The following is a 14,327-nucleotide window of genomic DNA, read 5'->3' as shown; positions in this document are numbered from 1 at the left end:
TGTTTCTGAGTACTGGCTGGTCCCTTCCCGAATTTCTCATGAGCTTGCTCACATTGAACAATTTTGAATTCCAAATAGTTCACAAACAGAAGTGCCCCTGCCATGGGATGGTAGACACCCCACCCGTGTTAGAAAAAGACCACACAGGCCGGGTGCAGTAGCTCACACCTGTAAATCCCAGCACTTTGAGAGGTCAAGGCAGGCAGATCACATGAGGTCAGGAGTTTGAGACCAGCCTGACCAACATGGTGAAACCCCATCTCTATTAAAAATGCAAAAATTAGCTGGGCGTGGTGAATGTGCCTGTAATCCCAGCTACCCAGGAGGCTGAGGCAGGAGAATCACTGGAACCCAGGAGGGGAGGCTGCAGTGAGCCAAGATCACACCACTGCACTCCAGCCTGGGTGATAATGAGAGGCATCATCAAAAAAACAAAAAAGAAAAGAAAGAAAGAAAAAGACTGCATAGAAGGTCAAATGGAGCCCACAGGGGGACCAATGAGGGGACCCAGGACCCAGAGACAATGCTGGTTGTCACTACACTGAAGAAATCAGGCTTGACTTTGATAGGGAGACTGAGTTTTTAAAAGGTTATAGAAAATTGGAGTTTCCCTTGTCACTCATTGTAATTGTTATTTTTCACCTAGGTCACAATGATGATGTCGGAAACCATGCAATGAAACCAATAAATGATAATAAAGGTAATTATCTAATTATGTGTTTTTATTAGAACCAACTTTTACATTAAAAAAAAGACTCAAAAGAAAAGTAAAACTTGAAGGCCTGTAGATAATTTCCCACCTGTCTAATGACCCTGTACCCAGCCCATGTGTCAATGGAGGTGTCTAAGTGCCTTCCCCAGAGACGCTATCTAGTGTCCTCAGTGGGAAAGTCACCTAAATCAAAGTAGGGAAGAACTGGGTTATGCCCCCAAAATAACTTCCCGACTCATAATAGGTTACTGAGTAAGGCAGTGGGACCTCTTTTCTCTTGAGTATTGAGGTGGAGATTTTAAAAGACAATGGACAATAAATTGCTGGCTTCTGCTTGTAGCACTGAGGGATTGGACTAAATCATTTTTCAAAATTCCCTTCGGCTCTGGGCCGCTGCCATGGGAGCCAAGACTCCTAATAAAGAGAAGGGATCTGTTAAGACCTCTTTCTTTCTTTCTTTCTTTTTTTGAGATGAAGTCACGCTCTGTCACCCAGGCTGGAGTGCAGTGGTGTGATCTCGACTCACTTGCAACCTCCACCTCCTGAGTTTCAGTGATTTCCCTGCCTCAGCCTCCCAAGTAGCTGGGACCCGCCATCATACCCAGCTAATTTTTTATATTCTTAGTAGAGACAGGGTTTCACTATATTGACCAAGCTGGGCTTAAACTCCTGATGTCACGATCAGCCCTGGAATTACAGACAGGTGTGAGCTACCCCGCCCAGCTCTTTTTTTTCTTTTTGATACAGAGTCTCACTCTGTCACCCAGGCTAGAGTTCAGTGGCATGATCTCAGCTCACTGCAATCTCCACCTCCTGGGTTCAAGCCATTATCATGCCTCAACCTCCCAAGTGGCAAGGACCACAGGTGTGTGCCACCACGCCCACCTAATTTTTGTGTTTTTAGTAGAGATGGACTTTCACCATGTTGGTCAGGCTGATCTCGAACTCCTGACCTCAGGTGATCTGCCCACCTCAGCCTCCCAAAGTGCTGGAATTATAGGCATAAGCCACCGCACCCAGCCTGAAATGTATCCTTGATTGCAGAATCATTGTTTTAGTAGCTGATGAGAATCACTATTCTTTAGGGCTTTAAAAACAAAACGTAATGTTAGCTTTGACTTAAAGACAAACGTCTTTCCTGCCTTTCACCATAGTACCCTGAGCAATCACTCACTTGTGCGCCTCATACTCCAAGTATTTTTAGGCTAATGACCCCCTTTCCCCATTTCCTGAGACCCTCTCAGTCTTGGAGGTAGCTTTGTTTGCCTGTGGCTGTGGAGAAGGCTTCCAGCATCTTGAGTGAGACTCAACTGGGAGAATGAACGTGGCTGATACTAGGCTGTTTTCTGTCTCTACTGACCTGTTCCAAGTCCCCACATTGTAGAAACAGGGATGTAGTCTAGAGGGTCCCTCTACATGCTGGTAATAGTCAGGGAGGAGACCATGGGCCCCAAGGCCCTATCTCTGCCTCCTGGACCAGTGTGGGATGTGTACTCCCTTCCCCATCCAGAATGGAATTAAGCCTGTGTCTGGCCGCCCCCTCAAAATATAGAATACTTTAACAACTTGAATGAAAATCTGGCCAGGCACAGTGGCTCATGCCTATAATCTTAGCACTTTGGGAAGCTGAGGTGGATGGATCACTTGAGGACTTGAGGTCAGGCATTTAAAATCAGCCTGGCCAACATGGTGAAACCACATCTCTACTAAAAATATAAAAATTAGGGGGGGCGTGGTGGTGAGCACCTTTAATCCCAGCTACTCAGGAGGCTAAGGCAGGAGAAACACTTGAACCCTGGAGGTGTTTGCACCACTGCACTCCAGCCTGGGCAACACAGTGATACTCCATCTCATAAACAAAGTCTCTACTTCTGTGATCTGAGGTCCCCGCAAGAGATTCCATCTAAACAAAAGATGCTGTGGTTTCTTTGAGCAGAGCCTCGGAACTCAGATGTGCAGTACACGGAAGTGCAAGTGTCCTCACCTGAGCCTCACAAAGGTAAGTGCCACTCACTCAACTGAGTCCCCAAGCATTGCCCTTGGCTTGGGTGTAAACCCCAAGGTAGAGGTGCTGTGCTCAGTGGGAAGAGTCTATGCACCCTGAGTCGCTCCAAAGGAAGGTGATCAGCAGACCTACCAGCCTGCCTAAGACAGGAAGGAGCAAAGGCCCTCGCTCTGGTTCTGAGCTGTAGAATTTCAGTACTTTCAAAGAAAAAAAAAATATGGCTGGGCCTGGTGGCTCATGCCTGTAATCCCAGAACTTTGGGAGGCTGAGGTGGGTGGCTCATGAGGTCAGGAGTTCGAGACCAGCCTGGCCAACATGGTGAAACCCGATCTCTAATAAAAATAAAAAATTAGCCAGATATGGTAGCATATGCCTGTAATCCCAGCTACTCAGGAGGCTGAGGCAGAAGAATTGCTTGAACCTGGTAGGCAGAGGTTGTAGTGAGCCAAGATCATGCCATTGCACTCCAGCCTGGGTGACAGAGCAAGACTCCATCTCAACAAAAAAGGAAAAAGAAAAAAAAAAAAAAAAAAAAAAAAAATATATATATATATATATATATATAAACAGAGTCTCTCTGTTGCCCAGGCTAGCAGTGGTGCGATCTCAGCTCACTGCAACCTCTGCCTCCAGGGTTCAAGCCATTCTGCCTCAGCCTCCAGAGTAGCTGGGATTACAGGCATGCGCCACCACAGCCGGCTAATTTTTTTTGTTCGTTTGTATTTTTAGTAGAGATGGGGTTTCATCATGTTGGCCAGGCTGAACTCGAATTCCTGATCTCAAGTGATCCACCCACCTTGGCCTCCCAAAGTGCTGGGATTATAGGTGTGAGGCACCACACTCAGCTTCAATAATTTAAAAAATTAATTAAAGAAAAACAGAGACAGGCTGGTCTCAAACTCCTGAGCTCAAGCAATCTGCCCACTTTGGTCTCCCAAAGTGCTGGGATTATAGGCGGAAGTCACCACACCCAGCCAATTTTCGATAATTATTAGTTAGGGTACCAATAATAATAGGTAAGATTTATTGAGCGCTTACTAAGTGCCAGGCAATTAGGAAGTACTGAGCAATTTGTCCCTCTAGAGGTAGACTCTTTGCCCAAACCCATTGTGTTTCTAAAGTTGCTTGTGCAGATTGAATGTATGTAAATCAAATGCATATTTCAAGGTATCAGGTGCTTTGCCGTTTAGAGGGACAGTTAGGTAAAGGCTTTTAAAAGCACAAACTCCCTGTCCGTGTGAGCAGTGGCACTGATTTTACATCCTGGGTTTTGTTTTTGTGTATGTGGTTCTCTCAAAGGCAGGCTGGCCTGGAAGTCCCTGTCTCTGGTTCTGTGCTGGGGAAATGGATGCACAGTGGGCTGGTTCATAGCAAAGCCTAGAACATCAATCTCATTTGCTTTGGGCACCGTAAAAAACAAGCATCTCCCAGCCAGCGCAGTGGCTCATACCTGTAATCTCAGCTCTTTGGGAGGCCAAGGCAGGTGGATCACTTGAGGCCAGGAGTTCAAGACCAGCCTGACGAACATGATGAAACCCCATTTCTACTAAAAATACAAAAATTAGCTGGGTGTGATGGCACATGCCAGTAATCGAAGCTACTGGGGAGGCTGATGCAGAAGAATCACTTGAACCCAGGAGGTGGAGGTCGCAGTGAGCCAAGATTGCGCCATTGTACTCCAGCCTGGGTGGCAGAGCCAGACTCAGTCTAAAAAAAAATTAAAAATGCATCTCCTAACCCTTCTCCTCCTCTGCTCACCTGGATTGGGCAGTACACAGTCCCTGGATTACTGCACGCTCAAAGGAAAGTCTCAGAACCTTCCTGCCCAGCTGGGAAGCTCCCTGGGATCATTGCCGTCTATCTTCCCTCCTCTGAGGCTAACGCCAGGCTGCCTGGGGCAGTTTTCCAGACTGTGCAGGCTGTGTGCCATTTTCCAGGCCGAGCCAGCCACTAGCCAGACTACATGGCAATGGGGTTCTGAAATCACCCCTTGCTCCATGATCTGGGAGGAGCCTTGGGTTCCTCCCTTTATTCTCTTTCTGAGCCTGGGCTGAGTGCCTTGTCAGCAGGGGTATGCACAAAACTTTCCTTATCGGGATGTCCCATAGAGACTGCTGTGTGCCGCACCAGTGGGGCACGTTCCCACAGCGACCCACAGAATGGCCCCGGGGGGTGTGTGCTACCCAATCTGCACAACTCACTTTTGAGTCTAGACTGGACCTGAAGGGGTGGGGAACACACCAGGCCTGAAGCTCTCTTCCTTTTATTTTTTTTTAAGACCAAGTGTCGCTCTCGTCGCCCAGTCTGGGGTGCAATGGCGCAATTTCAGCTCACTGCGACCTTCACCTCCTGGGTTCAAGCAATTCTCCTGCCTCAGCCTCCTGAGTAGCTGGGATTACAGGTGCCCACTACCACGCCCAGCTAATTTTTGTATTTTTAGCAGAGACAGGGTTTCGCCATGTTGACCAGGCTGGTCTCGAACTTCTGACCTCAGGTGATCCACCCCCCTTGGCCTCCCAAAGTGCTGGGATTACAGGCATGAGCCACCGAGCTGGGCTCTTTGTCTTTGTTTCATTGTAAAGTGGTTCACTGTTGAGATAACAAATTGTGATTAAGGCCCATGATGGACCAGCCACTGAGCTTGCATACAAGGTGACACCTTTTCTGGCTTGGGTGGCCCAAGGAGGCCTCTTTGAGGAGTGACATTTAAGCAGGGCCAGAGGGGTGCAAAGAAGGCAGTCCCACCAGGAAGGAGGGGTGGGCAGTCTCAGGAAATAGGAAGGGCAGTGTGAGATGGCTCAGAGCTTGACTCAACCGAGATTGGAAAGGAGACCCTTGCGCCCGCAGAGTGAGCAGGACAGAAAGCAGGCACAGGAAGCTGGGGAGGGTTCAGGGCCTCTGAGGATTTCTTTGCATTCTATTCTAAATGGATTAGAGAACCTTTGGAAGGATTTATACAGGGAAGTAACAGCTTTCAACTTTCTTCTTTAAAAAATATCCTTGGTCAGGCATGGTGGCTCATGTCTGTAATCCCAGCACTTTGGGAAGCTGAGGTGGGTGGATCACCTGAGGTCTGGAGTTCAAGACAAGCCTGGCCAACATGGTGAAACCCTGTCTTTACTAAAAATACAAAAATTAGCCAGGTGTGGTGGCGTGTGCCTGTAATCCTGGCTACTCGGGAGTCTGAGGCAAGAGAATTGCTCGAACCTGGGAGGTAGAAGTTGCAGTGAGCTGAGATTGCACCGCTGCACTCCAGCGTGGGCGATAGAGTGAGACTCCATCTCACACACACAAAAAAGTCCTCGTGGCTGGCATGGAAAACAATTAAAGGAGGGCAGGAACCGAAACAGAGAGATGAGCATGTTATCGCCAGGCAAGAGGGATGGGCAGCCACAGAGCTAGCAATGCATGGATTCTATTCTAGATGTATCTTGGAGGCAGATGCTAGCAGCAGGTGAAGAACTGAACGGCCAGGATGGGAGACCTCATTACTGCCTGCTGCGCGTGTGTGTGTGTGTGTGTGTGTGTGTGTGTGTGTGTGTCGGGGTCTCACTCTGTTGCCCAGGCTGGAGTGCGGTGGCACAATCTTGACTCACTGCAACCTCCACCTCCCAGATTCAACCAATTCTCGTGCCTCAGCCTCCCGAATAGCTGGGATTGCAAGTGCCCATCACCACGTCCGGCTAATTTTGTGTTTTTAGTAGAAACAGGGTTTTATCATGTTGGCCAGGCTGTCTCAAACTCTTAAACTTCAGTGATCTGCCCAAGTGCTGGGATTACAGGCATGAGTTACTGCACCTGGTCCTGATTTTCTTTTTCCTGCTCAAATGTGAGGAAGGGTTGAAGGAACAAGGAGGAGGTGTTGTAATCCCAGTACTTTGGGAGGCAGAGACGAGAGGACCACTTGAGCCCGGCATTCAAGACCAGCCTGGCAACAAAGCAAGACCACCTCACCTCTACACAAAATTTAAAAATAACGAAGGAGCTATCGAGACCCCCCCAGGACTGGGTGAAGCAGGGGCAGTCAGCCTGTGTCTTCCTTGCCAAGCTGTGCAGCTGCAGGAGCGCCATCACCTAACGGGTCTCTCTTTCTCCATTTGCCCAAAGGCTGTGTGGGCTGCGGAGGTCCCAGGGACACCTGTCAAGGGTCACTTGGAAGCAATGGAGAGCTTTTTGGGGATTCAAGCGGAGTTTTCCAGACCCATCCTCTGTCTTGGCAGCTAAGGGGCAGTGGGTGAGGTCAGGCCTGAGCCTTCCTGTGGGTGGGGAGCCAGGTATTACCAGGTAAGAAAAGGGCTTTGTGGGTACAAGGCCAGTGGTGAGTACATTTGACCTGGTCTTGGCCAACACAGTTCCCTGCTCTCAAGGCTTCCTCCTTCTATGGAGGAGGGGATGGGAACCAAGTCCAGCTCTGACCCTAGTGGCAGCAGACCAAGTGCTCACTCGGGGTGGAGGAGGGGCGGGAAGGAACTCAATCAATCCCGGTTTGCTGCATGTTTGCGCTGAGGCTAATTGCTGGGAAAACCCCATGACGTTGAAGCCATTTCTTTCTCTGTTAACACAGAGAAAAACAGAAGCCAACATAAAGCCCCATCCGGAAACATTCCTGACAGCAGAGACAAACAGCTTGTCGGCCTGGTTGACTCATTAGCAGGCAGCTGCTGCCAGGGAGGGGGTGGGGAGGGGAGGCAGTGATGAGCTGTGACTCCCCCCACCCACCCATCACTGAGCTGGGCAGATTCGGGGTCGGCTGCCACGCTAGCAGCGCCACCAAGAAGCAGAAGTCACCCCTGCCGCCCTGACTGTTAGGAGTGTTACAGCATCCCCAAGGCCACCAAAGAGGTCTCCCAGCTGCCCCTTGTGGGCCGGGGGACCCTGGGGTTCACAAGCTCTCCGGGTTCCTAGGCCCAACCACCAAGCCCTTTCCCTCCATTTATTCCCCACCTGCCCCAGCCCCCATGTGGGCCTGGGTGGGGGGTGAGCTGGCCACGACCCACCATGTGCCTGGGACATGGCGTTTGATAGCATTCATTGCAGTGTCTGTGTTGTTTGCGCACCTGTGTGCCTCGCAGCCTGGAGCTCCTGAAAGCTGGGAGCAGGCCCCATCACCTTTCTGATTCCACAGTGCGGGTTCACACTAGGTGTCTAGGATTCTGCTGAGTGAGTGACTTGGCCAGGCCTGACATCGACCAGAGGGTGACTTGGGGATGTGGAGAAGCCCCCAGCAGGGGATGGGGATCCCTAGAGCTTCTCTTGAGGCCCCCACATCTGGTGCCACGGAGAGAGAGCAAGGGTTGTGTGGGCATCTCTGCTATGCCAGCAACGGGGTGCTCTGGCAGCTCAGCCACTCTACTGAGTTCCAAATCCTGTTGGTGCCCTGTGGAAGTCAATGCAAGGCTCTAGTCACCCCACATGCCCCAAGTTCAACTGTAGGATCTGAACCACCCCCATGCTCTCTCCTCACAAATGGTTCCTGGCACAGGAAACACCACCATTATTGTTGCTTCAAACTTGGACGGGTGCCCCCAGGCAGCTGTGCAGGCCTAGGAATGGGACATGTCCCAGACCCCAGCCGTCACCCCAGAGGAGCTTGGGGTCTGCCCGGGAGACAGTCTTGGGAACAAGTCACGTCAGTGTGTCATAGGCACATGTCACCAACATGCTGTGGGGCTCAGGGGGCCCTGTAACTTTCCAGGGCACAGAGGGAGGGTGAGTGTGGGGGTGTTGGCATATGTGTGAAGCTCCACCAGGGTCATGGGGGAATTGGGCAAGGAGAAAGGGCAGTGCTGGCAGTGGAGGAGGGCATGTGGGGCCAGGAGGTGAGAGTGAAGCATGGTGAGTCGAGGGCATCTCGGTGCAGGTGGAGTCCATGGTTGCACACTGGCCATCCACCCTGAGGAGGGAAACACCCACCTGGCACTGACTGTGGCACAGGAAGCACCTTACCCTATCTGGGGCTCCCTTTCCCCATCTGTAAGAGGAGAACAATGGCCTGCACAACGTCAGGTCCTTTCTGCAGTGAGGCTTCCTGGGCCTCTGTGCAGGTGACAGGAGCTGGGAAGTGGCCAGGTTCCAGCCTGCTTTCTCAGGGTTGGTGGGTGTGTATATGTGTGCCCACCCTGTGTACATGAGTGTGTGTACACACAGCTTGCATGTTTGTGCATGCGGTGTGTATGGATATGCTGTATGTGTGCATACAATGTGTGTAGATACACCATATATACCTGTATGAGGGTATGCATAGCATGTATACACATTGTGTGCATGAGTGTGTGTCTGTATATGCTGTATGTGTATTTTTGTGTACACATCTTGTGCCCATACCCCAGTGTAAGGCATACAGAAGGCAATATAGGTGCCCTTGAGTCTCCTCTAGGTATACCCCACACCCTGGTGGGTCATCATGCTGCTGTGTTGAGAGGGTCTAGCCCAGAGGATCTCAGCCCTGTCTGCATATTAGAGCCCCTGAGGAGCTCCTAAAAAAACAGTGCCAGGGCCCACCCCAGCCTAATCCAACCAGAAAGCTGCAGTGAGGCTCAGGAGCTGGCAGTAACACCGGCCAGCCCAGCCGTCTAGCCCCGTAAGAGTTCTCAGTCCAGCTATTCCTGGGATCACTGACAACCCCAGGCTCTAACCCAGACCTCGGGATCTGGATCGAGACCCAGGGTCTGGGCTCTCAGGTGATTGGGAGGCCATGGCCCAGCCCTGCGTCAAGGGACCTGGTAGAGTGTCTGGACAGGGGTCATGGTGGCGGGGAAAGAGGAGTGGGGCCACCAAGCTGGAGGCTGCAGGCCCTTGCTAGGCACCCCTCCCTCTGTGGCCCTTCAGGTTGGGGTCCTCTGGAGCACATGGCCCTGCTCCACAATGGCCTGCTGACCTCCTACTCCCAGACTGAAAGTGATGCTGGTTAGACCAGGGTCTTCTTTTTTTTTTGATATGGAGTCTCATGTCTCCCAGGCTGAAGTATAGTGGCACAATCCTGGCTCACTGCAACCTCTGCCTCCCAGGTTCAAGCAATTCTCATGCTTTAGCCTCCTGGGTAGGTGGAAGCACAGGCACCCACCACCATGCTGGGTTATTTTTTTGTGTTTTTAGTAGAGATGAGGTTTTGCCATGTTGGCCAGGATGGTCTCAAACTCCTGACCTCAAGTGATCTGCCCGCCTCAGCCTCCCAAAGCGCTGGGATTACAGGCACAAGCCACCACGCCCAGCAGGATCTTTTCATGTCAGACATGACAAGGTCTCCGGGTGCTTCTGGACCTGGTTCTGGCGGGGTGCAATAGTGGGGTACAGCCTTGCCTGTAGAGCCTCAGACCTTTTCCTACGACTGCAGTGGACTGACCTGGTTCCCAGAGGCAGTTACTGACTTGTGCCTGGTCCCTTTTCCAGATCTAGGAAAGAAGGGCACAGAGACGGTGTACAGTGAAATCCGGAAAGCTGCCCCTGGTGAGTGAGGGTCCCCAATGCCCCAGCCTGGGAGATGCCCCCTAGAACCACTGATGGGGCCTTGGGAGTGGGCAGAGAAAAGAGGAAGCAAAGAAGGCCAAAAAAGGGGTGCCACCTCTTACACCAGTGCTGTGGGCTCCCTCTCTCCCACCACCCTTAAAATGTCACCTTGGGTTATTTTTACTATTCATTTAGTCAGCGTGCTTCTTGAGTGCTTACTGACCCCAGCCAGTGACCTCACCTGCTCCCCACAAGGCCCTGGTGGCTGGGGCGCCCCAAGGTCTTGGATGTCAAGTGTTTTGCTTTGGAGACTTGCAGCAGCTTCAGCCTTTCTTTTCCTTTTTTCTTTTTTTTTTTTTTTTTTTAATGATATGAAGTCTTGCTCTGTCACTCAGGCTGGAGTGCAGTGGTGCAATCTTGACTCACTGCAACCTCTGCTTCCCATATTCAAGTGATTCTCCTGCTTCAGCCTCCCGAGTAGCTGGGATTACAGGCACCCACCACCACGCCCAGCGAATTTTTGTATTTCTAGTAGACTCAGGGTTTCACCATGTTGGCCAGGCTGGTCTCAAACTCCTGACTTCAAGTGATCCACCCACCTCGGCCTCCCAAAGTGTTGGGATTATAGGCGTGAGCCACTGCACCCAGCAGCTTCAGCTTTTCTGATGATAGACTGACTTTGGGAGTGGGTGTGGGTGGGTGTGTGGATCTGCTCTATTTCCTTTGGTTCTGCTGGCTCCACTTCCCTTCCCTTGACGACCCACTGCTTCCAAATGGAAGGGCTTCCCCGGAGCTGAGCACAGAGCTTCAGCAGACCCAGAACCAGGGCAGCTCAACTAGCCCTGTTTTTCCTTTTTTTTTTTTTTTTTTTGGTATAATAACTGTATTCAATTCTAGAGAAATGAAATCTACAATGACAACTTTTAAATTCTGAAAGTAAGTCAGCAATCCAAAAGACATAAACATTGTGGGGGAAATACTAACTATGTGAGTGTCTTACTTTGTACAACAGACCTCTATTTAAGTGGATTCTTGGAAAGGGAATCATTGAAATGGTCCAGGACATTTCTGCAAAGGTGGCTACTCTGGCCAGGGGTGATGGCTCACGCCTGTAATCCGAGTATTTTGGGAGGCCAAGGTGGGTAAATCACCTGAGGTCCGACATTTGAGACCAGCCTGGCCAAGATAGTGAAACTCTGTCTCTACTAAAAATTTAAAAATTAGCTGAGTGTGATGCCTATAGTCTCAGCTACTTGGGAGGCTGAGGCAGGAGAATCGCTTGAACCCGGGAGGCCGAGGTCACAGTGAGCTGAGATCACGCCACTGCACTCCATCCTGGGCCACAGAATGAGACTCTGTCTATAAATAAATAAATAAGGATAGCTACTCTGAGTGCACTTGGTGAACCAGCAACAGCAATCTCAGGCCCAGCCCAGACCCACAAATCAGTCTCTGGAATCTGAACTTAGTCAGCCTCAGATGTTTCTGATACTGCCAATATTTGAGAGGCACTGTTTTTGTTTGTTTGTTTGTTTGTTTGAATTAGAGTCTCACTCTGTCACCCAGGTTGGAGTGCAGTGGTGCCATCTCAGCTGACTGCAACCTCCATACAACACCCCCGACCCAGCCCCAAGGCTTAAGCAATCCTCCCAAGTAGCTGGACCACAGACACACACCACCACACCCAGCTAAGTTTTATATTTTTGGTAGAGATGAGGTTTCACCATGTTGCCCAGACTGGTCTTGAACTCCTGACCTCAAGCAATCCACCCACTTTGGCCTCCCAAAGTGCTGGGATTACAAGTGTGAGCCACTGTACCAGGTAAAAAGCACTGTTTTAGAAGAACGTCCAATTCTCTGAAGACCCTACTTTTTATCTGAAATAGTGATCACCCCTTAATTCATTTTTAAAAGTTGGGATATTTGTAAGGAGTACAGAAACTTAATCCCTTGTGGAACTTGACACCGACTGAATAATTTTCAAAAACCAATTTCCTGGGGAATTTTTGGCTCAAGTATCTCATTTTACAATCTCTATATATTCAGAGCTAACAAAATGCAAATCTCACAATAAGTAGATGTTCTCTGTCCAGCGTAAGGGAAAGTTATAAGTGAGGTAGGGTTCAAGGTTGCTCCCGTTGTGTAATTGTGGGAAAAAGCCCCTTCTGCTTTCTTGCTGCTCCCTAAGATTGTTCCATGTCTTGGGTCAGTGCTGAAGAGTTCATTTTCAGTTGCTTTGGTTACACAAATGCTCTGATTTGAGCACTTTCTGTATGGGCTAAGCGGTCTAAGTACGTCGTCTCTTTCAATGGAATTTGTCAATGGAATTCACGACAAATCTCATTTTACAGTGGAGGCTACTAAGGCATACGTAGGTTAAGACACTTGCCTGAGATCACACAGCAAGCAAGCCCCTGAGAATCGTCCCTCCCCAGAGTGGACTCCACCCTCCTGACCACTGAGGCGTACTGCCTTCGGTTTTGGGAAGGGGGGTGGTAGAAGGTGGAAGCTGCAGGGGTCCCCACTGCAGGGGGCCAGCTCCTTATCACCTCTGCCTCGAGGCCTCCAGTGAGGTCTGTGGTCATCTGAGGTTTCTGGTTGCTTGCTGACTGCCCTTCACTATAGGTGGTGAAGGGCACCTCAGTGTGCATTCTAGAGTCTGTATAAGGGAAAAGTTAACTTTTTTTTCCTTTACTCTCCTAAGTGCTGACTGGGGCCCTTCAAATTAGATGCAGATCAACAAGATAAAAACAGAGTTTATTACTATACATAATGCAAATCACGCAGGAGAAACATCAATGATGATTAACTCAAAGGGGCGGTTACAGCTTGGGGTCTATAAAGCATCTTAGGCTGATTGCAGTGTCTCACGCCTGTCATCCCAGGACTTTGGGAGGCTAAGGTGGGTGGATCACCTGAGGCCAGGAGTTCGAGACCACCCTGGCCAACATGGTGAAACCCTGTCTCTACTAAAAATAACAAAAAAATTATCCAGGCATGGTGGTGGGTGCCTGTAATCCCATTTACTCAGGAAACTAAGGCAGAAGAATTGCTTGAATCAGGGAGGTGGAGGTTGCAGTGAGCTGAGATCACACCGTTGCACTCCAGCCTGGGCAACAAGAATGAAACTCCATCTCAAAAAAATTTTTTTTTTAAATATATAAAGCATCTTAACAAAGAGCAATACATTTGTAGAGAAATGACAAGACAAAGGAAAAATGGTTTTTGGCTTCTGAGGGTGGCAAACTGGGAAAGCAAATCAGGTGGCCACAGAGCTTTCATGGGAGGATTTACAGCAGTCCTCTTTTCTTAAGAGCTTCTGCTTTTAGGGCTGGGAATGGTGGCTCATGCCTGTAATCTCAGCACTTTGGGAGGCTGAGGTGAAAGGATCACTTGAGCCCAGGAATTTGAGATCAGCCTGGGCAGCATAGTGAGACCCCCATCTTTTCCAAAAAGTTTTAAAAATTTTTAAAAGTTAATAGGAAAACAAAAATTAGCAGGGCATGGTGGTATGTGCCTGTAGTCCCAGCTACTCAGGAGACTGAGGCAGGAGGATAGCTTGAGCCTGGAAGGTGGAGACTGCAGTGAACTGTGATTGTGCCACTGCCCTCCAGCCTGTGTGGCAGAGTGAGACTGTCGGGTTCCAAAACATTTAACTTGTTTTCCTTTACTTCCCTAGGTTTTCTGATGGGGCCCTGCAAATTAGACAAGACAGATTAACAGGAGAAAAAACAGAGTCTCTCTAATCTGTCTCAAAAAAGGAAGAAGTAGTTTCTGCTTTTAGTCAGATAAGGAAGCTCTGGGAAGACTTTCTACATCTGAACTTTCATTTGTATCCAGCTCAAAATAGTCCTTATGCCAAAGGGGCATATTTTGTGGTGACATATTCTGATTTCCTACATCTGCTTCATCTGCTTTAGGGCAGCTGGCTGTTCAAGTGGGTGCTCTCTGGGTCTCCAGGTTGGTTCTGGATTACTCAGTCTGGGCTGTTGGAAACTGACCCCTCCCTCAGGCTGAAACCATAGGCATTGTAGAACCGCCTCAGGGCCGGGCATGGTGGCTCACGCCTGTAATCCTAGCACTTTGGGAGGCCAAGGTGGGTGGATCACCTGAGGTCAGGAGTTCAAGACCAGCTTGGCCATCATGGTGAAACCCCATCTTTAA

The 14,327-nt window shown here is 49.8% G+C and overlaps 1 protein-coding gene across 5 annotated transcripts in view; it reads left to right on the top strand.

The window, feature by feature from the left end:
- PECAM1 (platelet and endothelial cell adhesion molecule 1) overlaps positions 1-14,327 on the top strand; it is a 79,987-nt gene that overhangs the window by 52,261 nt on the left and 13,399 nt on the right. For 3 of the 5 annotated variants that reach the window (XM_008996911.4, XM_078373548.1, XM_078373547.1), the window contains 3 exons: positions 647-700; positions 2,649-2,711; positions 10,107-10,163. In XM_008996911.4, coding sequence (XP_008995159.1) covers positions 647-700; positions 2,649-2,711; positions 10,107-10,163 — 174 coding nt within the window. The remainder of the gene's footprint in view (positions 1-646; positions 701-2,648; positions 2,712-10,106; positions 10,164-14,327) is intronic. The other 2 variants (XM_008996914.4, XM_078373549.1) reach the window with 1 other exon arrangement.

Source organism: Callithrix jacchus, chromosome 5 (assembly GCF_049354715.1).
Source record: "Callithrix jacchus isolate 240 chromosome 5, calJac240_pri, whole genome shotgun sequence".
Taxonomy (NCBI): domain Eukaryota; kingdom Metazoa; phylum Chordata; class Mammalia; order Primates; family Cebidae; genus Callithrix; species Callithrix jacchus.
The sequence above is the reverse complement of the archived record's forward strand: the minus strand, read 5'-3'. Positions and strand labels throughout refer to the sequence as shown.